General features: G+C 35.9%; 3 protein-coding genes and 1 long non-coding RNA gene across 10 annotated transcripts in view; 2 read left to right on the top strand and 2 right to left on the bottom strand.

The window, feature by feature from the left end:
* The window catches only part of LOC126818407 (arrestin domain-containing protein 3), a 46,531-nt gene extending 45,276 nt beyond the window's left edge, over positions 1–1,255 (top strand). For all 3 annotated transcript variants that reach the window (XM_050545821.2, XM_050545820.2, XM_050545819.2), the window contains one exon: positions 437–1,255. In XM_050545821.2, coding sequence (XP_050401778.1) covers positions 437–588 — 152 coding nt within the window. In that variant the 3' untranslated portion in view covers positions 589–1,255. The remainder of the gene's footprint in view (positions 1–436) is intronic.
* A 2,790-nt stretch (positions 1,256–4,045) lies between these two features.
* On the bottom strand, positions 4,046–7,232 carry LOC126819634 (NXPE family member 2). The gene is made up of 3 exons (XM_050547768.1): positions 6,320–7,232; positions 5,816–5,868; positions 4,046–4,970 (listed from the first exon to the last, which is right to left on the bottom strand). Exons 1-3 carry the CDS (start codon positions 7,213–7,215, stop codon positions 4,204–4,206), a joined length of 1,716 nt encoding a protein of 571 aa, XP_050403725.1. The 5' UTR covers positions 7,216–7,232; the 3' UTR covers positions 4,046–4,203.
* Positions 7,233–11,865: 4,633 nt separating this feature from the next.
* On the top strand, positions 11,866–15,748 carry LOC126819635 (uncharacterized). Its single transcript, XM_050547769.2, has 4 exons — positions 11,866–12,563; positions 13,159–13,407; positions 14,035–14,305; positions 14,661–15,748. Exons 1-4 carry the CDS (start codon positions 11,935–11,937, stop codon positions 14,853–14,855), a joined length of 1,344 nt encoding a protein of 447 aa, XP_050403726.1. The 5' UTR covers positions 11,866–11,934; the 3' UTR covers positions 14,856–15,748.
* Positions 15,749–19,475: 3,727 nt separating this feature from the next.
* The window catches only part of LOC126819636 (uncharacterized), a 41,376-nt gene continuing 34,555 nt past the window's right edge, over positions 19,476–26,296 (bottom strand). For 3 of the 5 annotated variants that reach the window (XR_008787848.1, XR_008787845.1, XR_008787849.1), the window contains exons 3-9: positions 25,888–25,977; positions 25,215–25,319; positions 22,212–22,304; positions 21,774–21,818; positions 20,973–21,035; positions 19,777–20,165; positions 19,476–19,624 (exon numbers count right to left, since the gene is read on the bottom strand). This is a non-coding gene — a long non-coding RNA (uncharacterized LOC126819636). Of the gene's footprint in view, positions 19,625–19,776; positions 20,166–20,972; positions 21,036–21,773; positions 21,819–22,211; positions 22,305–25,214; positions 25,320–25,887; positions 26,217–26,296 lie in introns of all 5 variants that reach the window. The other 2 variants (XR_008787846.1, XR_008787847.1) reach the window with 1 other exon arrangement.

Raw genomic sequence — 26,296 nt, 5'->3', positions numbered from 1 at the left:
AATCCGGCCCTGTGTAAAGGGGAGGAGTGCAGTTTGTTACATTTTACATTAAAACAGTTTGTGACATCCGTATTTTCATTTCATATGTTTGCGCAATATCATCGGTACCGTACAGTGTTGATTTCTTTTCTATATGTGGAGACAGCTATCATTCCCGGCAAAGACAAAACAAACACCGAACGGGCGCAGCCAAATAATTTATTGATGCTTGATATATACAAATATACTTTGTTTACGATTTTATATAATAAAAGACATGTTGATTGTACCTTTTGAGATTTTATAACGTTTTATAATATAGCGGCAAATAATTAGTAAGTTAATTGTATATTTTTTGTGTCGTGTTGTTATTTATTAATATCGATGTAATTATATATATTAATAACTTTGTAATTGTATTTGTTAATAACTTTCTACTTGTATTTATATATTTTAGCCCCTCCTGGCTTTGCTAAATATCCCTTTTATACCTCCCGGGTTACAGAAGAAGACGACGAAGATCGGGACAAGGGAGACAACTACTATACCCCCGCCTACGTTTATTATTTGTGGAACAGTGATCAAAATAACTCCAACCACCCTCCTTAAAGTCTGGGAATATGGAGATTTAGTCGAAATCTAAATTAAATTGATTTATAATGTAAACATATATTTTATCTACATCAACTATAGCCCAGAGGAAATTTAACGTGCCTTTTTTATGTTTAATGTCGTCACGCCCACCCTTTCATCGTCCACAATTGTTCTAGAGTCTAATGTTATCATTTAATTACTTGCAGATTAACATGATCATTCGATTGTTCATGATTTCCGAGTTATCGTCCTTAATCATTTTTCTAAATCTACACGCTCTGGATGCTACAGTTATCATTAGATGGTCTTTAATTTTATCATTCGTGTATACCCAGTGTTTCTGTTCATTAGAAGAAAAAAACTTCATTTGAAGAACAAAATGTCACCACAACCTTTATGGTCTGCTCAAACGACTTAATAGCTATGGGTGTAATGCCTGACAATCCATCTTTGTATCCATAAACCAACGAGTAAATGTATATAATATTATGAAAAATGCGACATGTTCTATCAATCAGTATCTTCAACATGCCGTCGCCTCAAGGGGTTACACATTCTATTGACGTACTCGTGTGAGACGGATTAATCCTTAACTTTGCTAAATTAGTTTGGTTAGATAGGTTTATTTGATAAGTAAAAGGAATTTGAATGTAGTAGTATATAAATGAGTGAATGAAATTTGGTGGGGTTGGGGCGGGGGGGGGGGGGGGTACGTCCTACTTTAGCAAATGACAGTGTCGATTAAAAATGTGATCCATATTTTGTTCTTTTTATAACAATTGTACATTAAATATTTTTATACATGTTATCACATTAGTTCTTGTATCGTTGACATATATATCATTTAGATTATCTTTTTTTATATGAAATAAAATTTAGTTTTTAGATTTCTTAAATTGTCGGGGTATGATTACAACGTTTTTTTCCCAAAAATTAATTTCGTGCAACCGGAGTTTATCGCCTCTTACATATTAGTATTCTACGCATCCTGGCTAAAAATTTATTTTTTTAAAACACGAGAACAGTTCCCGCTAATCTAGCCTAGTTGTGGGCGTGTCTGTTAGGGGTAACCCACCGCACAAACTGTCTGGCAGTGGCCATTAATGATTCCTGTGGTGGTACTAAACAGCTCCAAAGCTGTTTTAGGTGGTACAGATTTCAGCTAATCTAGCCTTGCTATGGACTGGAAATTAGATAACTCTTGTCAGAGAGACGCCACCACTAAAAATGTCTGACAATTACATAGCTCTGCCAGGGGTTCCCAACCATTAGAAATGTCTGTCAGGGTGTTTTTGTAATACATGAAAATGTACGGTACACTAGTTGAGGGGCATGTCATTTTGGGCGTGGAATACCACACCCACCACCAGAAACCCGGCAGACTTAGATTCTCATGATACCAGATATACATTTAGTTTAAGATGTTGTACATCTCTATATTCTTTTAAAAAACAACTTAAAACACATTTATTTAATCAGGCTTTTAACTGACTCTGTATACAATCGTTAACATGTCCATAATCTTGTTGTTTATGTGTGATTTACATGGTCACTTTGTAAAGTGCCCCTGAACATGTTATATGAAAGGGTGCACTATAAATATGCTGTAATAATAATAATAATAATAATAATACCATATAGGAGAAAATTGGTACACTTTTCAGCTAGGTTGACCCCCTGGGCTCCTGGTCTATTAAGCTCCACCCAATCTACTAGAGGGAAAACAATATGCTTATTCAACGAAAAGAATAAAGGAAGATTACCTGCGGTTTGTCCCTGTGAAGTGAGAGTGGTAGTTGCCTCAGCTCTGTGAAGACCTACACTCAGATGATTCCATCTACGAGATCGAAGTTTCTGAAATATCATACAATGATTCACACATATCGTGTTAATTTTAATTATACCCAATACATGGGTGTTCGTAATTTTTGCTTTTGAAAGTTTGGCCAGATTTCTGAAAATCATATTTTTTTCAAAAAAAAATTCAAACCATAATTATTTCTATATCTGTTGCTTAAAGATACATTATGTAAGATTTAGATAACGAGCTAGCCATTCTTGCTATAATAGTTCGAAAATAGATAATGTAAAATGAATAATTTGAAAATTTCATTCAAATTACCCCATTCTGAGCGAAGAGATTAGCCTTTGAAGGTTTGACAAGACGTGTGCGATAATATTACCCTTTGAAGGTTTGACAAAACGTGTGCAATAATTTCAACCACCGCACCGGTTGTTCGAAGTTAAGTCTCGCTTCTCCATTTTTAGCTTAAATCAAAATATAGCTGAACGGCTCTAATCTATTTAACATCGGAGAAATCCGATGCCATCGAGAGTTGATTATGGCCTCGACAAGTTAATTAATGTCTAATTAATAATTTAGAAAACATTTCAGGCCTATGCTCTTGCATAATGTATGTTTAATAGGTTGTCAAATCACTATTATACAATCAAAGAAATCATTCTTTCACTTACAAAACATTCACATAAAAATTGTCCAGGTCAAACAGATAAGGATAATGATGCCTGATCGACCGATGCAAAATTATCTATAAACCTTGTTTTGATCAATGACACTATTAGTTTCGATGGCTAAAGTAACACTTTCAAAATCAAACGTTTTACTTTCAACAAAAAATGATATTTTGCAACCGAGACTAGTGAATTATATTATTTTATATTATTTATAGTACAGAGGTTCCCAAGCTTTTGTTAGTTGCGAGTTTTGAGACCCCAGAAATGATAATCTGGTCGAAGAACAAAGTCGCCTTTTTCTATAAACATCATTATTTACAGATCAAAATGTTGTAATGAGAGACTGGGGAAACAAATCGTGAGCGTGAGAGAGTAAAGACGATTGGCAATGTGGCAAGAGGTGTATAGATCAGAGATTTGTATGCTTTTCGTGAAAACATAGCATTTTTTCAAAAGTTTCATAGTAGTCCGTCAAAAGAATCCACAAAAAGTGCTCCGCGACCCCTGTTGGAAGGTTCGACAAGATCTATAGCGTACACTGTTCATTTTCGCAGCGTGCTTGGCAATCGAGTCGAAGTCTCGATTATCCATTTTATCGTTAAACTTTTAAATCTCACGGATGTTCTAATCCATTTGAATCTCAGCAATCCTGTGTACTGGAAGGTTTCGCAAGATCTTGCGTACATTGATCATTATAGCAGCAATGGTACTTGGCAATCGAGTCGAAGTCTCGATTACCGTTTATCGTTAAACTTTTAAATCTCACGGATGTTCTAATCCATTTGAATCACAACCCTCCGGTACGGTAATCTAGAGAGTGGATGATGGACTTTTCATGTGAATAAATGACTAAAAAATAGTTTATATAACAAAGACCTACAATAGGCAGATTTAACTCTAACATAAAACATCTTTAAAGAAAAATATAATAAGTATTTATTTAGTGTAAAAACATAAAAGTGTTACTGAGTATATTTCAGTATTTATAAAACCGGAATTCAATGATGAGATTAGGAATCGAATATTTAAGATAATTTCAATACAAAATTCAACCTCGTGCTCAACCCAGGATATGATGATACATTGGAATTGAACTAAAAAAAACATTAACATAATACATAGGGATAAACGTCTATACCGGGTAATAAATATACATCATTCTCGAATGAAACCAAATAAATATTCTATCATATTCCAAACAAATTTTGGAGGTGGATGGATATCATCATTTACAGCTGCTATTGACATGTCCCAATAGTCTAAATACACAACACGAGAATGAAACTCTTTCATTTCTTCGTGTAAAATAGATACAAGATGGCGACCCATAAAATCATTTATGCAAGGGACCCAACCAGTACAGTAAAATACATGTGGCCCTTTTATTAATACTTGAAGTTCACTGTTTCTATTCAATGCATTTCTTAGAGCAGGTAGAAACGATTGGATTGTATCTCTGAAAATATTATATCGCATTCTCGCAAAATGACCATACATGTGCATTGCCACCACATATCGTCCACTTTTAGGTATACTATTAAATATAGATGTATAAGACTTTATTGTGTATTTTGCTCTGCCCGGTCCTTTGATATCGCTGTACAGATTAGGATAAGCGTGTAGTATAAACTCCACGGAACCTTTCCAGTCTTTGCGATGACACACACTTCTAGACACGAATTTGCATTTAATGGACTTTGTTAATGCAACGAACCATTGTTGCATGGTGGAATCTCCCACCATTATTAACTTTGTTTTATTCAGAGCTTTGGATATTTTAGTTGAAAGATTATCTGAAGTGTCACATTTTGTTGATTGATAAAATGACCCGTTAAAATATCCAGTCGGTGTAGAGAGATCCCACGTTTCACATTTAGGGAGATTTGAACACAGTGGAAGATTGGTCCTTGAAATATCTTTACCTGATAAAAGATAAAATAAAATTGATATTAGCGTTGATTTTTTCTGCAAATTAGCTAAAAAGTCGGGTATACGAAATGGGGTTTAATGTCCTACTATTCTGCTCCTATACTGGGCTAATGAAGACGGGCATACGCCATACAGTGTGCTATGAGGGAAATTTTGCCCGGGCAGCGGCACTATCGCCTACTCTTATATCGAATTCCAACTGCCAAGGGATCTTTTACGTGCATTCCAATGTATACACGGGACCTCGGTTTTTCGTCTCATCCGAAGGACTAGACAGCTGTCCTTGTCAGGCCCTCCGTTCTGCACTACTGACAAGGGGAAACCACATCGGAAAATCCAGATGAACTTTCTCGGCCAATGCAGGGGTCGAACACCCGACCTCCAGGCTAGCGAGCCAGCGTCTTAACCACCCAGCCACCGTGGCTCCCTCGGGTATACGACATCAATTGAATTCCAACCGCCAGGGGTTCTTTTACGTGCATACAGGGCCTCGATTTTCGTCATATCTCAACGGCTAGACGCATTTTCTTGCCAGGATCTACAGACTGCACCACTACAAGGGCATACCATGCTTGAAAATTCTGGGAAACTATCTCGGGCAACACCGGTTTCGAACCCCGACCACATGGTTAGTTTGCCAATTTGGTAAAAGTCCACTCGACACAAAAATGGTCATTTTGTTACTAACATATCAAATAATTTTATTTCAATAATTCGCTTGCACGTAGGGGTCTTTAGCAGAGTGGGGGGGTGGGATGGGGTCGGGGGTAACCGGGGAACATTGGGAGGGGGGGAACCCAAAGCACTTTAATGTGTAAAATACATCCCACTTACTTACCTTCAATGTTTACTATTACTGAAAGGTTTCGATCTGTGTGACTGCATGGTGCCCTGTTAATAATGTTAATGACAGTTTTATACGTGTATATAATAAATAAAACAAAATTAAGACTGAAAATCGAGTTTGTAAATAAAATATTTCCGTTTTTTTTTTTCAATAAACACTTACCATGTCAACTTTCCTATTATATGAAGGTGAAATAGTTTAACGTTCTTACATTTACGTACCGACTAGGCAAATGAAGAAAGGCATGCGGTGGTACTACACCCTACTCTTATATCCAATTCCAGTTGTCAAGGGTTCTTTTAGTAGCACAAAAATATACATGGGACCTGGGTTTTTCCTAACATCCGACGCCGGGATCGAACCCCGGGCCTACTATTAGAGAGCCAGTGTCTTATTCACTGAGTTACCTTTATTCTTACATGTTATCGTTACATGCATTAGGGTATAATCCAACAGTGCCTGGAGTCAACCAAAATACATGTATATAAGAAATACCTTGATAGCAGTTTACTTTCGGCATGCGTAGCTCCAACATCGGAAAATCTGTAGTCTCTGAGCCCCGAAAAATCGTCACAAGTTAGAGTAGCTGATGGCGGACGGCCACAATACCAAGGACGTCCATCATTGAGTGTGGTGAAATTGCAGATTTCCTGATATCCAATTATTTTAGGCAATGGTAAACATAGAGTGTTTTGATTCAATGTGCCTTTGATAAACAAACCAATGTGATAATACATAGAATTCAGTGTTCTGTACCATCTGAATAATGTGGCACTTTCTTCTCTGTAATAGGGTATAACAATCGAAACAGTGTTAGTACCATTCCAAAGTGTAGGAAATCTCACTAAATACGTCCCGTTATTGAAATCAAACACCCGACCCGACATCGCCCTTTTGTTCTTAGACCTCGTTATCCAGGCACGGACATCGTCTCCGCCCCGTTTTAAAATGTTTCCGTGTTTGTCTTTTAGGATTAACTGTATCTGCAATTCGTGTTTAGTTTTAAGAGCTAAACGACCGGTTAAGACTATGATTACAGATTTTGAAAGATCGGGCACTTGCGTTTCATTTGTAATTCTCTTGTCACGTATCGTCATTTTTTCTGCCGTTATCATCTGTTTTGTAAACAGAAATTGGTTATCCGAGATAAGTAAATGGTTATAAATTTGATTCTGAGAGTAACACATACACTGCGACCCTCGGCACTTAGGTGAAGGCGTTAAAGTAACATTTATACACGCATCTGAACATTTCCTACACCCGTGATTTAGACTGGATACCTTTATATCTTTAGGTAGTTGATAAATAAAATCGGACAGATCCAAAGACGTATTTATAAGTTGCTTGTATCTGTCTACATATTGTGGATAATTCATTTTAAAGTGATTCATATTTATTATGAACCTATCGTTTGAAAAATCCAAACCAGGCGACACACCAATTGTGTTTCTGTAAAATAAAATTCACAATAGCTAAACATATATTATGCAAGAGCTAAATCTGCCTATTGCAGGTATCTCTTTAGGACTGAAAAGTTATATAAATTATAAATTAGACATTTATTAACAAAACGAGACTATAATCAACTCTCGATGGCATCGGATACTCGAGATTTTAACTAGATTAGAACGGTTCACCTTTTAATTTAAAAATAGGAAAGCGAGACTAAGTCTCTAATATACCAGTGCCCTGGTTAAGACAATGCACACATCTTGTCAAAACTACAAACAGTGATAACTTGGCTCAGAATGGAGTAATTTGAAAGAAATTTTCAATATCTTCATTTTAAATTATCTATTTTTTAAGCTATATTATAGCCAGAATGGTCAGCTCTTTATGTAAATTTTACAGAATGTATGTTTAATGATTCTTAATGAAGGAGTAGCATTTCTTTAGTTGATAAATAACTACATTTCGAAATACTTCGCCTATATATGTCTGATGATTGGGGAAAGGGTGGGATCCAGTGGTCTAACGTGTGGGCTTTAGATCATAAGGTCTTTCATTGAGTCAAATGACGTGGTTTCAATCCTTCATCATGTGTTAGCTCCGAAATTACATATTGTTTGTGTCATACACCACATTTGTTTCGGAAGTCCTAAAATATAGATCGATCTGATTATTGTGTTTCAATTAATGAAGAATGAACCTACCGCCATTTAATTGTCAGGAAAAGTGAAAACAATCCACAGACTAAATAACCGAATATTTTAAAGCGCCTCATCTTAATATATCTGTAAAAGAAATGATAATTTAATCTGTGTATTAACACCTCTAATATATAAGAAAGATCTGTGTAGTACAACTGGTTCACTGTCTTCAACGCTGTGTTTTTCCTTTCGTGACCAAAACTGCAGACTAAGTTTTATTTTTGAAAATGTGGGGCAATTGATCGTCACAACCCCCCCCCCCTCCGTTCTCAAAAATAATATGCTTTTTTTATAGATGTCAAGACAGTCTGCGTGAGTTCCCCGCTCTCTCTTTTATAGGTGCCAACAGTCCTCATGGACTAAAACCCTAAATTCTAAATATTTAATAGACATGCACCCTACCTTGCATACCGGCAGGGACTATTACCTAATTTGGCCAACAAAATATATTCCATCACTGTCGGTGGGGTTTCAAAAACAAGCGGCCAAATGATGTTTATAACAATCAAAAAGCTAACTGACCACACTGTTTATTACCCTTTCATTTATGGCAAGGTTTTGGGTCGCCATGTCTATATACCATTTAATGTATCAAAATACCACACATTACGTGCTATATTTCTTGTTGATGAATTTGGAACCAATAATTGGAAAGGCCGTAATATTGTTACATCTCAGAATAGTTTCTATACTGATATACGTACGGAGGTTTGAACAGAGAAAGTACTAATAAATCTATAGTTAGTATGAACATAACATAAAGTACGCGAGTGGCCACGTGGAATTCCATAAAATGAAAATTTAATCATAACTGAAACGAAAACATTTGTAACGCTATTTAAAAACAAGTGAATTACATTAAAAATTTAAATACAGAAAAAAGTTGAAATCTTTAAAGGAACATAATAAACAAGGGAAAAAGATACAATCAAATTACTATTTCCCACATGGCTCACCGTAGTGAATGTCTGTTTTATATACGTCAGAAAAATGACCGTACATTGCATAAGACTGTTACATAACAAAATCTAATATATGGTTTTTGTTTCTAGAGGGGTGAATGATTTCATGTGTCTTCAATGATGCAGACAGCAGAAAATTGTTATATCAAAATTATTATTAATATTTCACTTCTAATAGTTATTATAGCAATTCTCATTCTCCACAATAAGCTCCAAATGACCTACTTAGTCTTTTGCCATCAACATTTGACCCGATTTCAAAGTTTTGCACTTAAAAAAAAAAATATATGACATCACTTCAAAAAAAAGAAAAAAGAAACGTCACAACCAGGCATCACTTCCCTTTAGATGTTACCGATTTTGTCAAGAATCTTAAAGAAAAAAAAATTATTAACTAATTATAGTAATAGTAATCATTTCAACTGGGCAAAATTTAGCCATTTTAAAAGTTGCACAGAAACTTTGATTACAAACCAATTTTAATACAAATTTTAAAAAAGCACCAAATGACCTACTTAAAGGGAGAATAACACTCTTGCTGGCTTGACAGCTCCAGAAAATAAATAATAGCCTTATTCTAAGTACTAGATGTTTAAGTGTCCTACCTGTTGTGTAAATTATCCGTTACATCCTACTTTACTTGTCCAGAGGGTTCGAAAATATTTTTAAATCCAAGTCACATTTGAAAAGGTTTAGGTTATAGGCTTTTAAATTAGGTATGTTAAGATGAAATTTGTATCACTAATTAATTGGAATATTGTAAAATAGTACAATTTGTTGACCAGAATAAAGATTGGGACATATTATTCAGTTACAACAAGAGTGGTATTGAGCCTTTAATCGTTTGTCATTTTGACATGATTTCAAAGTTTTGCTCTTTTGAATGCGAACTCAAATCCTACACAATATGAACCTGTTAACACCTATTCATCTCGAATGACTGGGTTACAGAATCAACAGTCTTCCATGTAGAATATAGCAATAAATAAAGTAATCACCAAACCACCTTGTCTCTCGTGCAACTTGGTGTTATACTGACTAAAAGATATATACAGACAGACGACAATGTTATAAGTTGTTACAAGCCATGATTTATCAGCGACAATAATGTGTCATCTGTCATTGTCCTCGTCCTACAAAACTTTATATTTAGTTAAATAGTTTTACTGACATCGAAATTCTACTTCTGAAAAAGGGGATTAAAATTCACACCTATCTAAAACCAATATGTGTGAACTTAAATATTTCTGGCGACGTATCTTTGCTTGATAAAGACGGGAGAACCCTCGTCGAAACGTCGCCAGAAATAAAGGCCAGAACGAAGCTGTTTATGTGAACTTATTTGAAGAACATATTTTTTGGTAAATTTTTATTTATTTTCAAGAAAACACATTATACCACATTTTGAAGTAAAAACATAGAAAAAGTTCAAAAATATAAAAATGTTTTACACATTTACAATGCTATAACAATAAGAAATTCTTTAATAACCCTCAAAAAAGAAGTTTGGTCTTTTTATATAAAGAACTATCTGTGCATACTAATTTATGATGACAAGCATAGTTACCACAAGATAGTCACAATATATAGTTAGCACAAGATGGAGTATAGGGTAATGTGGAGTAGCTATGAAAGATACAGAAATCAAATTTATATCGATAATAACACCAGTATTTAATATCGGCCATTTTAAAACTTGCGCGAGTGGTGGAAGTGGGGCAAATAGCCCACTACTGGTCGGGGCATAGCGCCTATACCTGGGCGACATACCCGACACTACTGACCCGGGCTGATTACCCCCAAATTAACGCAAACAATTTTTATACGCCCATATTGTAATGTGGTCGTATATTGCCGTCGTTCCCATTCGTCCGTCCGGCTTCCACAATTGCTTGTGGAAAATTGCTTCTTGAAGCAAGAAAGCGAGTGTAAATTATTAGCAAACAGATTAAACAACTTAGAACAATATACACGAAAAGCCCATCTGCGAGTATTTGGGATAAAAGAAACACCAAATGAAGATTGTGTCAAAATTGTCTCCATGTTAATCAAAGATAAGCTGAAAATTGATAAACCAATCTCTATTGAGGCGGCTCATCGTCTTGGTCCTTTTCCCCATGTTTCAAATGATGACACTACTCCAAAAACTGAAAAACCCAGGGGAATTATCGTCCGATTTTTGAGAAGGGACGAGAGGCAATTAGTTGTTTCAAACAGACGAAAATTGACCAAATCAGGTATTTCTTTCGTCGAAGATATGACAGTGGAGAACATTAGACTCTTAGATAAACTTCAAAAACACCCACTCGTAAAATCATCACGGTTCTCAAATAGAAAGGTTAAAGTACAAGGACACAAAAAGTTTGTAGAGTGGAGTTAGTTCCAGAATTAGATAACCAGTTAATTAGGAAATTAAGTATGGCGGTATATTAGTGCCAAAATTCTAACATGCTATCGTCTAACTTCTAACGTGCTATCGTCTAACTTCTAACGTCTATTCGTGTAACTTCTTATCTAAGACAATGTATATTCTAATTTCTTCATTTGTTCCTCGTAAATGGGGCCTTCTAATCTTGCAATTTTTATTCTATTTCATGTTATTTCTATTATTGTAAGGACAAATTTTCATTTCGACAACGCTTAACATGTTTAGAATGACCATTGAACAAATTTAGAATGAACATTGAACAAATTTAGAATTTGATACGTCTACCTAGCAACCGTCATTATGACGTCGTTTGGTGTCGCCACTGTATGCGCAACTATCCACGCAATTACTGCTCACGGCCGGAAGTTAAGACCGTTTTACGGCAGTTCGTGAGAGAAAAGTAAACATCTTTTTGCATTGTCCGTATAGATATACGGTCCATGCATGTACAAATGACAAGATATCAACTTCAAGATGGAACACCATGAATGTATTAACTTTTTAAGTGGCCGACTTCAACGTATTATTTATATACTTGAAAGTAACAGCTATAACTCGTTAGCAGACATTATGAACAATTTGGAAATATTGATGGGTACATTTGCTGATGTTATAAACAGTCCATCGAATTCCAATGATCTTGACGAGGAGATGCCACATGCAATTTTACAGTGTTTGCACTTTTTATGTGGCGCAGTGGATCAGCTGGATCGATTAAATACGGATCAAGTAGTAACACAGACACGACACCCTATTGTGGGGACAAGTACTGGCCAACGAGGTAGACCAAAATTTTGCATTCCAGTAGAGACATTGGAATACCTTTTGGATAACGACTTTTCAGTCCCACAAATAGCGCACTTACTTTCATTGAGCAAGAGAACTATTTTTAGAAGGATGTCAGAATATGATTTATCTGTTAGAAACTTATACAGTGATATAACAGATGAGGAAATTGACACACAAGTAATTAAAGTTTTACATCAATATCCAAATATTGGGTATCGCAGCATCTGCAGCCATTTAAGAGCCTCTGGGTTAAGAGTTCCAGTCAGTAAAGTGCGTGACAGTTCTCGCAGAGTTGACCTAGATGGAGTGGTATTCCGAAAACTGACTTCAAGTCCAATTCAAAGAAGAATTTATTCTGTACCTGGGCCAAACTATTTGTGGCATGTAGATGGATATCACAAATTGATCAGGTAGGTATATTAATACTAGAAGTTAATGTTGGAACAGGTCCAGAAAAATCCAGATGAGCTTTCTCAGCCATTGATGCAGGGATTGAACTCGGGGACTTCCAGGTTAGCAATGGTTTCTGCTTGTCAGTGATGCAGAACAGAGGGCTTGATAAGGACAGCTGCCTAGTCGTTTGGATGGGACAAAAAACTGAGGTCCTGTTAACAAAAGGGCGTGCACGTAAAAGATCCCTTGGGAGTTGGAATTCGATATAAGAGTAGGCCGAAGCCGGAAAATTTCCCTCATAGCACATTGTATGGCATATGCCCGTCTTCCATTAGCCTAGGTTAGGTGCAGAAGAGTAGGACGTTAAACCCTACTTCATTTCATTTCCAGGTTAGCAAGCCAAAGATTTTACTCACTTAGCCACTGTGGCTCCCCCACCACATTACTATGTACAAGATTGATTAATCAGATTTCTTAATAATTATATAAAATGATATTAGACAATTATTTGTAGTCCAGAAAGTCTATATTTTAAAGGCATTTTAATATTTTTAATTGCAAATTCATACATGTTCACAGTACAAGTTAGATATGTTTTGCTCTATGTTTCAGTTGGCGCTTTGTTATTCATGGCGGTATTGATGGATATTCTAGGCTTCCGGTGTATCTTAAAGTTAATAATAACAATAGGTCTCAAACCGTCCTTGATTGTTTTAAACATGCTGTCCATGAATATGGAGTTCCCAAAAGGGTGAGATCGGATAAAGGTGGGGAAAATATTGGTATTGCAGAGTATATGCTGAGAGCTCAAGGATGTGGAAGAGGTAGTCATATAACAGGAAGGAGTGTTCATAATCAGAGGTATGGTATATTTTCTAAAAACATGTATTATTTGAAATGGGAGAACACAGCCTACAACATTTGTCCAAAGCCTGTAGTTTTAAATTACCGTCTCTATAAAGGATTCACAAATTTCAGCTACTTCATGCATGACCCATGTTTCATTCAATGGTATTTGAAACTGAGGTCTGAGCTGGGACCTATTTTTATACACCAACTTGAAATGTGGTAGTATATTACCCCACTGTCTCTTCACATATCAGTAATAGTGTATGTCTTTAACAATTTTCATTAATTAAGAGAGTGACTTGAAGAATTTTGTAAACGAAAGTTTTTACAAAAAAAGGATGCAGTGTGTTTACTATGGGTAGCATATCCCTGTCCAGTTTGAATTCACATGTGTGTTGATGTTTGATTCAGGTGTTGCTAGACAGTGGATATTTTCCTGCAGTTGAGGGAACCGACTTAGATGGGGAAATAGTTTCTCTCTATATGTGTATATCTGGTTTTTAATATGAACCAGGGGAGGAAGAGAACCAGATTGACTCTTGGTCTCAATGTCTGAATATACAAGTGTATTATTTCATTGAAACAGAGATTGTGATTCGTTGATCCCCAGAAAAATAATGCGAATTGTTTTTATTGTAGAATTGAGAGATTTTGGAGGGATCTGTGGTGTGGTTGTGTTAATGTATTTTACAATCTATTCTGCTATATGGAAACCAACAACATTCTTGTACCTACAGACGAACTTCATCTTCAAGTCTTGCACTATGTATTTTTACCCAGAATTCAACGTAGTCTTGACCAATTTTGTGAAGCTTTCAAGAGAAGACCATTGAGGACAGAACATAATAAATCTCCTCTTCAACTGTTTATTGCAGGGCAGATTATCCACTCAACTATAGATTTACAAGAGGTACACCTTATTGCTACCTTAAACATCTGTTATTTTTTTTTACACCCACATCTCAGTATGGGCATATAATGTTGCCACCCAACAACCTGATTTTTGTTAATTTTGATGAGAATCATAGGGGTCATGAGAGGACGAACGACATCAATATTTAGCATTTCGCAACCTTTTGTTCCTCCCTTCCCTTTATTTCTCAAAGATATGAAGGATCCTCATTACAGTAAATTTGGGCTTATTTCCATCTATTGCTAATTTAAAATGTAGAGTCGTAACTAGAGCATACAAATTATAATTACTCATGCTGATGATAGTTCCTTTGAATATTGGGAAGTATAAGACAAACTTTATTTTTCAACAGAATGAATTGCAAGATTATGGGAGGAGTCAAGAAGGTGTTTCAATGTCAGGCCATACTTTTGATCCAGTGGAGGTTCCTTCAACAGAATTTCCAACTGAACAGTTGATGATGGTAAACCCGTTAGCTGAATCCGAATCGCATGGTATAGACATTTTCATCAGATGCAGAGATATTTTAATTGCCAATAATGTGTAGAACATAATATGTATGTTTATGTACTTAAAGATACATTATGGGAGATTTTTTATAAGGAGTTAACTATTCTTGCTATAACAGTTCAAAAATAGATGATGAAAGAATATATTGAAAATTTCAGTCAAATTACTCTATTCTGAACATAGTTACTACCAGTGTCATGTTTGACTAGAAATGGGATTGAATTCCATCTTCACCGATTTTTAGCATGGCCGATCATTTGATTGACATGTGTTAACTCCACCTACATAATCTTGTTGTCTTTTGTCAGTGTCATCATATCCGAGTTTGTGTTTTACCTTTTTGGATTTTTATAACTATTGGATAAAATGAATGAGATAGTAAATTTCCATTCTTACCTGTAATTTGGGCATGCGTTAAATCAAGTGAATATAGGACATAATATTATAATACAATTATGATAAATCTATAGGTAGACACCAGGGGCGTCGTGCCTGTTGGGGAAATAATTTTTTTTTTATTGATATCATTAAGATAGAAGACCTGTTCGTCTGTATTAGTCATCACATGGTCTCCAGGAATTGTATTATTTGTCATTATCTGTGTTTAGTTTATTGCACTTTAAATAGTTTAGATGTCATTTGTTGAGGCCTCGCTAAACAGCGGCCTCATACACTCTATCATTTAGCCTCGACCCGGGAGTATGATGTCAACGGTTAAACCCTGCCCACCACGCCATTTAAAAATTAAAGTAGACAACGAATCCAAGCCAATCGTGGGTCTACAGAGATGATTTTGTGCTTGTGTAAATAAAGATCTAATTTATAATTTCTACATGTATGACATCTGAAACCTAAATAAAGACTTGCAATAATCAGATTTAGCTCTTGCATAGTGTATGTTTAAAGCACAATTAAAAACTTTAAAACAAACTTTTTGTTACATATTTTATTTTTAAAGTAGCAAAATTTAATATTTGCAATAACAGTAAAATTGACTAAAAACCATTTATTTTCATGCTGTCAGGACACTCAGAAATGTTTCTAAAGAATAATATGAGAATTTCAATAGATTGATTAAATGAATTTCAATAGATTGATTAAATGAATTTCAATAGATTGATGAAATGAATGACAAACACCACAAGACAAATGTACAAAAATTAATAAAGATATGTGCAGGTTGGCAAGTAACGAAAAATATTCCCATGGATGATTTACAAACATTAAAAACTGATCAAGAGTAACAACCCCATGAAGTAATTTTCCAAAAAATTTACTTGTATAAGATACTTGTGAAAATTAAAAGGCTTCGTTACTCATGACCATAAAAACAGGGTGATAACAATACGCGACATATAGGCACAAAAAATCAAAACATTGGTACTTTTCAAATTCAATAATAAGCCAAATTATGGGAAGAATTTAAAATAGTAAAACTTAAAATAAACCAAATGTACACATAATCAGACAGTCATTTTGTTTTCCAGTACACTGATTAAACTAGACCAAAATAACTATTAGCAAATGCATAATCAAACATATTAAACACTATGTCTTTTGTAACATCGCACTTCCTAGATAGATTAAGAGTACACGTGCATGTACTGCTTGTTGGCAATAGAGTATCACTGGCGGTAAATTCAATTGTCGGAGTGTTTGTAAAGCCCAGAATTGGTACTTGATCTATACCTGTAATAAATTTAAGTATGTCTGATAGTTGTATACTTCCTCGTCTGTGTGCTGAAAAAGAAAAATATTCTTGAAAGTAACACGATCTATTCATTCAAACAGTCTTACTGTGCAAAGAAATGAACTAAGGTTTATTGTTCAATCAATGCCTGGGTAATAAAAGGTCCAACACATTGCATATGTTCTTTCCATGGTTAGATGAGCAATGTGGGAAATGTTGCCCCCAGATGTTTAAATTGTGCTGTCAATTTGTAAGCAGGACTTTGGGGTTAGATCTAAATATCATGGCTACCTCCATATTTCATCATGGTCACAAGATGTAAACAGGACAAGCCCTAGCCCTAGACAAAATCTGGAGGTGGCCTTAATATTTAGATATGACAGAACCAGGGTTCATTGTATCATTTGAGGGACTAGTCACTCTTTTCCTTTTCAGCCTGGGGGTTGGATGGCTGAATGGTTAGCGCATGCACATTGTATAATAAGATCTGTCTTTGCGACGACTGGTGTGGTTCCAATTACCTGTTGTTGGGTCGCCTGTCCAACCTCTTGGGGTTTTCTCAGGGTTCTGGGGTTTCCTCCCAATGATCTGATCACTGACAAGGGGTCCATACTAGTATCCATTCAGATTTGAAACAACTATTTAAAATACAAGAAATAAATATACCTGCCACCTCCTTCATGTAGTCGAGGAAGAATCTGTACATACTCTTTTCTTGGATATACCCATTCGAACCTTCCTCAGAAAATTTTACTTTTAACAACTTAACTAATGTTGGGTAGGTCAGCAGCAAAGTTTTCCCATTATTCATGTCGAACAAAGACATTAGATCTTTCTTAATTTGGCACAACTGAAATATACTATTCAAAAAAAGTAGGGGATATTTGATTTTGGGGGCATAATACTAAAATATGCAAATGACTACGAAAAAAGTCACTATAGAACCTAACAGAAGAAACATTTCTAGTTACATGTGACGCCCAAACGCACCAATAGCTACCGCATGGAATGCAGGTGATGCTTGGGATCATCATGGGGGTCCAACTCAAGATTTGCACGACTCTGACTTTGAATGTTACAGTCATTGTGGCATTGAATTCCAGGGTGGAAACATCAGTTTAATTGTTTTAGTGACCAGAAAACAAATTTTGATATGCGTCGGCTTACCCAAAATGAAAGGTTACGTGCCCTTGGCATGCTACAGATCGGCACAACACAGGCGGTTGTGGCGCGGACGATGAATGTTTCTCAGTCTGTCATAAGCAGGCTATGGTCCAGATACCGTAATACACAATCTGTACAGGACAGACCACGCTCAGGTCGACCAAGGGCGACAACTCAAGCCCAGGATCGATTTATCCGTACCTTGGCCTTGAGAAATCGTGTCATCACAGCAATTCAGATCAGCGCTCGTCTTCAAACAGACACTGGTGTGAGAGTGAGTGGCCAGACGATTCGGAATCGACTGCATAGGTGTCACCTTCGCGCCCGACGTCCTCGCGTGATCCCTTGTTTGAGAGATCATCACATTCAGGCAAGACGTCGTTGGTGTAGGGATCGTCAACACTGGGATAATCGACGCTGGAGCAATGTGATGTTTTCAGATGAGTCAAGGTTCACTGTTGATTTTTTGGACAGACGTAGGAGGGTGTGGCGTCGTCGAAACGAGCGCTTCCAAGACGTTAACGTCATCAGACATGATCGATTTGGGGGTGGTTCTGTTATGGTGTGGGGAGGCATCACTGTTGCTGGAAGAACGGCTTTACATGTTGTTGCAGGGCGTGTTACAGGCCAGTACTACCGGGACAACATCTTGGCAGTCCATGGTTTTCCGTTCGCACGACGTCATGGCCGCCGTTTCATCTTCCAGGATGACAACGCAAGATGTCACAGGGCCAGGATCGTTACAGGTTACCTCCAACAACAGAACATCACCACATTACCTTGGCCAGCACTGAGTCCCGACCTCTCCCCCATCGAGCATGTCTGGGACATGCTTGGACAGAGGTTACGTCAACGTCAACAACGTCCTGCCAATGTCCAAGAACTTGCTGCTGCGTTGTAACAGGAATGGGACAATCTGGACCAAAATGACCTTAGACGTCTCATTAGAAGTATGCCACGTCGGATCAATGCTTGTTTGGCAAACAGAGGAGGATTTACCCGTTACTGACTTGGTTGTGATGCTGTGGTAACTTTGCTGTTTGACCCCGGGTATCATTTTACCCTTATAATGGTCAGTCTGTGCCTTACTTAGTCTAACGATCATTTGGAATAAATCGATGAATGTGAACTTCATTTCAATTTGTCATTTGTTTCTTCGTCAGTTTCATTAGGTGACTTTAATAACACTTACAAATCAAATATCCCCTACTTTTTTTGAACAATATATATATTGGTAATACATATTTTATCTGGTTATCAGATATAAAAATACACTATTCTGCTAGGTGTATTTAGGTTATTTGTTAACCTTGTAATTGCTTAAAATGGGTGGTCTATCTGGATTGCGGATGATATTTTGGGTAAATTAGGTCTCATGGAAATAAACTAGGTCAGCAACATCAACCATCATGTAGGAGGATTTAGTCATAGCCTTTGGTGCCCACCCCTCACAGCTAATTTTGAGAAATTGGGGCAAGCAGTATCCATATTAGTAAACTGTGTTTGCAAAGTGACCAATCTAGTAAGAGTGCCCTGCCATCCTGGTGGACGGGGTTCAGTCTTCCTTGATTAGTTCCTGTTGGCTGCCATGAAACACTTGACAGTGTCACACTGGAATAGTGTAACACAGGGTAGTGCTGTACACATATGTACACAATGTGAATTGATCGTAATCCAGAGACATTTAAACTTTCTTATTTTTAAAGGCTTATAACAACTATTATTTTGTTGCACTGTAAAGTGCCCTTGAATACATCTTTGCGCTATGTCAATTTTGTAATAATTATAATTTAAACACTGTTATAACACATTAAACTTTAATACCTGCAAAATGCCAATTCTTTTCAATCCAATACTAAATTGTTTCATTTCTTGTGTGTCTGGGGTCAGAAGAACTCCCCTTGGATCATTTAACAAATAAGGCACTGGTCCACCTTCTAATAAAGACAATCCTGAAAGTAAAGATGGAAAGTCCAATTTTAAGTTTTTAGCGAATATGCAAAGTTATGGAAGTTACTAAAAACTAAAGGCCAATTAATGCTATGAGAATAAAATGATCTAACCATAATATATTTTTAAGTCATAATTTTGCTTATATACCTACCAACAACAATTCCAGCAATTTCAAAAGCCTTTTTGTGAAGCAATGTCAAGTATGCTTCATGTCCAATATCCTTCTCAGATACTAAATAGCCATCTTTTATCAATCTTTCTTTAATGGCTTGCAGAGCTAATGTAAGAAATTCTCGTCTGGGTCCTCCCATGTCAGATGCCTCTTCACCAATGAAAGTGACGTCTAGCAAATAGGATATATCTACATTTCTGGAAAACTCTGATAACATGTCATTAAAAATATCATCACGTGATATGAATATTTCAAAAGCTGTATTCTCCTTGCTGTCATAATCTTCTTCAAGTACATCCATTTTCTTCCCTCTAATAAATTTCTTGCTATATGTACTTATAATGAGATCCGGACTTTTTATATCACACCTGTGAGGTAAACAAAAGTTTCAAACAATGACTGTTGGCAACAAAAATACACCCACCACTGCCCTAGTCGTCCAAACAGATATGGGTTAAACAACGCATAAAAAATTTCAACAAGATGACTTAGGTCATCAACATTCCATGGAAACAAAAAAATATAAATCCAAAAAAATTCCTAAGTAGGAAAAGGCACAACTACTATAATAGGTTGAAGTGTGTACACACACAGTTTAAAAAAATATCTGGAACAATTTATATATATATGCTCCGGAAACAAAATCGGGACAGAGGTGCCCTTTTCAATATCCATCCCTATCTTCGTCTGGTGCAGGATAAAAAGAGCAGATCATAATTAAATGAGAGCTCAAAAGCAAAAAAATTGTTTTCAAGCATTTTAGGATCTAACAATATTTTGTAGCAAAGGCAAACAACACTGAAAGTTATATTATTTCCTCCTACGATGATAGACAACTAATATAAATTTCAGGGATCGACAATTATCGATAAGTGTTGAAAATCTACAGGCTTCTTCATTTCATTGAGATACACAACCCATATCAAAATACACACTGAATATTACCGGAATGAAATTTGAATGAAAGACAAAGATAAGCATTTGGTATGAATACAGTAATGGGAAATTTCAATCAATGCAAGTTTGACCAAAATATTACAACCATGTGAAAAAGGCTATACAATAATTAATAATTTAAACAGCAGGCAATCAATAAGACCTACTTTCTTGAAATTCTTGCATATAAAACCTCAAGAATAAACTATGGGATAAAGTATTTCTATTTTAATACCTACATTTCCAATAGTGTTTCTTTTAGGCACCGTTCACGATGTACATTTTCATCTTCGCTTCTTATACTACAAATACAAAAATAATTTAGAAATTAGTGTGACCCAGCTTGAATATATAGCAATATGCTATCAATGTTTCAAATTTGTCCTCCATTTTTTTTCTGTATCAAGCTAAACTAACAGTTTTATCGCTTTTCTGTTACTTTATGTAAGATTTAGCTGAAGACCCGGACGTTTCAACGTTAATAGTTTAAAAATTTAATCATAATTACTTTTTTTCTTAACTTGTTCGATCCCTGCATTGCCTGAGAAAGTTCATTGGGATTTCCCAGCATGGTTTCCCCTTGTCAATTGTGCAAGATGGAGGGCTTGTCAGAGGCAACTGTCTAGTTTTTGGGATGGGACAAAAATCTGACATCACCTGTATATCTCAGTGTGCATGTAAAAGATCCATTGACAGTTGGAATTCAATATAAGAAAAGGCCATAGTGCCTGCTCAGGCTAAATTTCCCTCATAGCACACACTGTATGTAGTATAACCATCTTCATTAGCACAGCCAAATGAAGTTACGAATGTATGAAGTTTGACAAGATTTAGCCTAAATCGTCTTGATAATCAAGTGCCAATGCTACAACAATCTATGAAGTCATGTGAATAAATGTCTAAATAATAATTTATAGTTAATTTGAAGCCAGACAAAACATCTGCAATAGACAGATTTGGCACTTAAATAATGCATACAGATTTAGCACTTAAATATTGCATCTTTAAATATGTTACACTAAAATTTTCCAGTCATTTACCTTAAGGCAGTCACAACTTCTGATTGTTTGTCATTCTCCCCAGCACTAAAAAAAAAATAGAAAATTTATTTCAACTCTTACTTGCAAAACTTTCATTCAAGGCTTCAATTTAATACTTTGATTTAGTTGACTTTCTTGGAGAGGAGACAGAAGGTTTAAAGTCTACTCAAGAAAAACCTGGTAATTTCTAGGCTTATCCGGCTTACCTGTGGTATAATAATATTTCAGTAATTTGCTTACGCTTAGGGGTTTGCGATGGGGAAAACATAGAGAAAACACAAGTTTCTCAGAAAAGAAAATGCAAAAATAAACAATACAAATAAGAATAAAGTTTTCGGTACAGACCCATAGATCTTCTCAGTTCAATTTCACAGTTAAATACAAGGCATCATATAATACTATTAATGCAAATGTTCAACAGATTGAGGTCAGATATACCTTTCACTCAGACCATTGCAGGTTGAAGAATGAATTTCTATGACATCTTTATTAAAACTGTCTTGACACAGCGGACACTGAACATAGTTGATTCTGAAAAATATTTAAATCATAATCCAATAAAGATATAACTTATAAATACCAACATATAATATACAAAACGAACATCTGAAAATAAAACAAACCAATAGAGAGGCTGATCTTCCCATCTTAATCCCAAAATAAACATTAATAAGTTGCACATTCGTCTCGTAATAAAGTATCGAGCAATCAAATTAGTTATCACTCTGTTAAACCAGAGCAGAAAATATTCACAAAAGAACATACATAAGTTTCATTACTCTTTCTCAACAATCTAACACTATGGCTGTTTTATTCCCAAATGAAAAGATGACCCAGACTTGTCTTGGTTTTGATTTAGGGAAACTATACACCAAGTTTCATCACTCTCTCAGTTAGAATCAAAGTAATCATGTCCCAGAGCATCAACCAACCCAATTGCATATCTCTGCTCAGTCCTTGCGGAAAATTATAATCATCAAACTCTGTCAAGGCATTTAACTGATCAACATCTTAAAACCGAGTTATTATGTTCCTTAGGCTAAAATTCACATCATCAAACTTAGTAAGGACATCCACACCAAGTATGAACATTAATTCTACCTCAATTGGAAGAAGAGTTATTCTTTGTACTTTTTCTCAACTATCTTCTAGTTAATGTCATTAAAAACAATATTAAGAATAAACAAGCCAACAGTGAGGCTGATGTCCCCCGCCGAAATCCCAAAATAAATAGATGAAACATATTAATTATTCGCCCATTTATTTTTTTCAAACGTATAGAGCAATCAAACTGTACATGAAGTGTCATCCAAAAGTGTTTTATAAAGAAAAATGCTAAAACCGACGAGAAAAATGAAAATGTACCCTAGTTAGGGGGACCCTAAAGGCAGACAAAGGCGCCCCTCTATCCAAGGGAAAGGGCCCTCGTGTCCGAATCATTCGTTTCTATACACTGTTACTGTCGAATCCATTACTGAATGAGAATGCAGTCATTGTATTGGCATAAAAATCATCAATCAAGATGAACCCAAGTTATCTTATCCCAAAGTATCAACCAATCAAATTGCTTATCTCTGCCTACCCTAAGCAGAAAATGCTCATCTTCAAACTCCATCAAGGCATTGACCTAATAAGCATACACACCAATTTTGAACATTTTAACTCAATTAGAAGGAGAGTTATTGTGTTCCAAAGTCTCGGCAAATCAAATTGCTTATCGCTCTGCTTACCCTGAGCAGAAAATGCTCATTATCGATCTTAGTCAAGGCATTACTGTAATGAAACTATACACCAAGTTTCATCACTCTCACTTAATTAGAACTAAAGTTATCGTGTCCCAAAGCATCAACCAATCAAATTGCTTATCTCTGCTTACCCTAAGCGGAAAATGCTCATCTTCGAACTCCATCAAGGCATTGACCTAATAAGCATATACACCAAGTTTGAACATTTTAACTCAATTAGAGAGCGAGAGAGAGAAATGGGGTTTAACATCCACTCAACACAACTAGGTCATTTCAGGACTAACATATGGTTTAATTTTATTTCAACAATCCGCTTGCGCGTAGGAATCTTTAGCAGTGGGAGGAAACCGGAGTGCCTGGAGGAAACCCACGAGGTTAAGAAGGCGCCCCTATCTCCATGCCACATACGCTCACACCAGGGCTCGAAACCACAGCCGCAAGCCAGAGGTGACGGCCAGCTAGAGGTCAAAGCGTGGCACTTTAGACCACTAGGCCATCCCAACCCCCAACTCAATTAGAAGGAGATTTATTGTGTTCCAAAGTCTCAACCAATCAAATTGCGTATCGCTCTGCTTACCCTGAGCAGAAAATGCTCATTATCGAATTTAGTCAAGGTATTACTGTAACGAAACTATACACTAAGTTTCATCACTCTCACTTAATTAGAACTAAAGTTATCTTGTCCCAAAGCATCAACCAATCAAATTGCTTATCTCGGCTTACCCTAAGCGGAGAATGCTCATCTTCGAAATCCATCAAGGCATTGACCTAATAAACACATACACCAAGTTTGAACATTCTAGCTCAATTAGGAAGAGAGTTATTGTGTCCCAAAAAGTGTGAAGGACAGACAGACAGACGGACGAACCCATTTTAATAGTCCCAACTTTATTCGAAAGGCGGGGGACAATAAAATGTGAACATATCGTGATATTAAACATAACAAGTGCCAGTATGAATGGGAATAGTGAATCTCAACAATGCGTAAAATAAAACATAGATAAGGTGCCCCACGCAGCGAAAATTTGCTCTAATAACTGCTGTTTACCCTCAAATGATGAGCTCTCAAGTGATTACACAACAGAGATAATCAGCAGTATGGTAGTGTAAATATATACATCTTTCAAATTAATATATGAATATTTTGGCATTATTATCAATATGTTTGGAGATATTTTTTGATGGTGGGGCACCCTATACCAGACTATTAATAACACATTCAAATTACTTTGCCGGAGTTTCATCTAAATTTTCTGTACATTTCACTGCCTGAAATAACAAGTTCAGTAAACACTTCCACCATAATCAGACATGAAGAGTTATTTTTGTACAGCAATTTGAAGCTTATATCATAAACCTCAACTGTGACAACCATTTTAGTAAAATATACAACTGGGTAGATTTTATGAAAGTTGATCAAAATTTACCAAAGTATTAAGTCTGTTTAAATTCATTGCAATTCTCTAGTCATGAAAAATAAATTAAATTAACACCCTTATTAGTTGCATCAAACATTTCCCTGGATTTAGATTGGGATAACGGTGAATTGAAATGGGGATTAACATCCTATTTTTCTGAACCGGCCCAGATTGTTTAAATAATAATGCACCAATCAAAGATATCCTTTTGCATTTTAGTATGAAAACAATCTTTTTTTTTACAAGTGTCATAAATAGTTTATAAGTGAAATACATACCGGTACACAAGTATACTTGCATATTGGTTGTTGCGACTTCTTCATTGGCTTAAAATTGATCTCTGGTAAAATATCTAGGTCATTATCATCATTGTTACAATTTTTCTGAAAGTAAATGAAAGACATTTCAACTTACATTAAATATAAGAACGCAAGTAAAATACATAAAGTAAAGAAAAATGAAAGGTCTTGCAAGATTAAAGATGAATTGGTCATTATAATACTAGTTGCTCTATTATAAAATGTAACATGCCAATAGTGAGGCTGATGCCTGCGCATTAAATCTCAAAATAAAAAGATGACACATATTACTGATTTGGGGGTTGGGATGGCCTAGTGTGTCTCGCATTGAGCTCCAGCTGGTAGTGGCTTGCAATCATGGTTTTGATTCCTGGTGCGAGCACATGTGGCTTAGGGATAGAGGCACCTTTCCCTCCCGGGAAAGAGTATTGCGCATACACTCAATATACTGAAAAAAAAATTAATAATAAGACAACTTGTCTTCGTTATCACACTAGGGAACAAGCTTAGTTATGGTATTGATGTAGGTAAATTTGTAGTAAGGTAAGTTTCACTGTAATCATAACAAGAGTCATTGTTTAAAATAATCCCTGAAGAACAACACAACAGGCGAAAATGTCAACTTAATTAAAATTGAATGTTAAATACTTACATCACAATCCTCTACATGCCTCCTCAAATTCTTTAAGGGTATTTCATCATTGCATATTATACATACTTCAGTTGGTCCCTGAGACAAGTCCTAGAATTACAATGGGTAATTTAAAGTACAGAAGAACAACACCACACATAGCTGAATAAAGTCCAAAAAGACAAACCAATACATAAGACACATCAGTACACACAAAACATTGCAATCAAGTGAATGTTCCCAAGTCTGTCCTTAAGCATCCATTGCAACTGCAGCCCATATTCCCAAAGCAGCAGAGATACAGACGTCAATCATAACGAAATACAACAAGAAGAGAGGCAGCTAAAATCCTGAAAACGATAAATGAAATTGGTTTTAACGTCCTACTTTTCTGTATCAAATACATAAAATCAAACATAATATTGTGAGG

The sequence above is a fragment of the Patella vulgata genome, chromosome 4 (assembly GCF_932274485.2).
Source record: "Patella vulgata chromosome 4, xgPatVulg1.2, whole genome shotgun sequence".
Classification (NCBI taxonomy): Eukaryota; Metazoa; Mollusca; class Gastropoda; family Patellidae; genus Patella; species Patella vulgata.
Note: the sequence above shows the minus strand (reverse complement) of the source record. Positions and strands in the feature narration are given on the sequence as shown.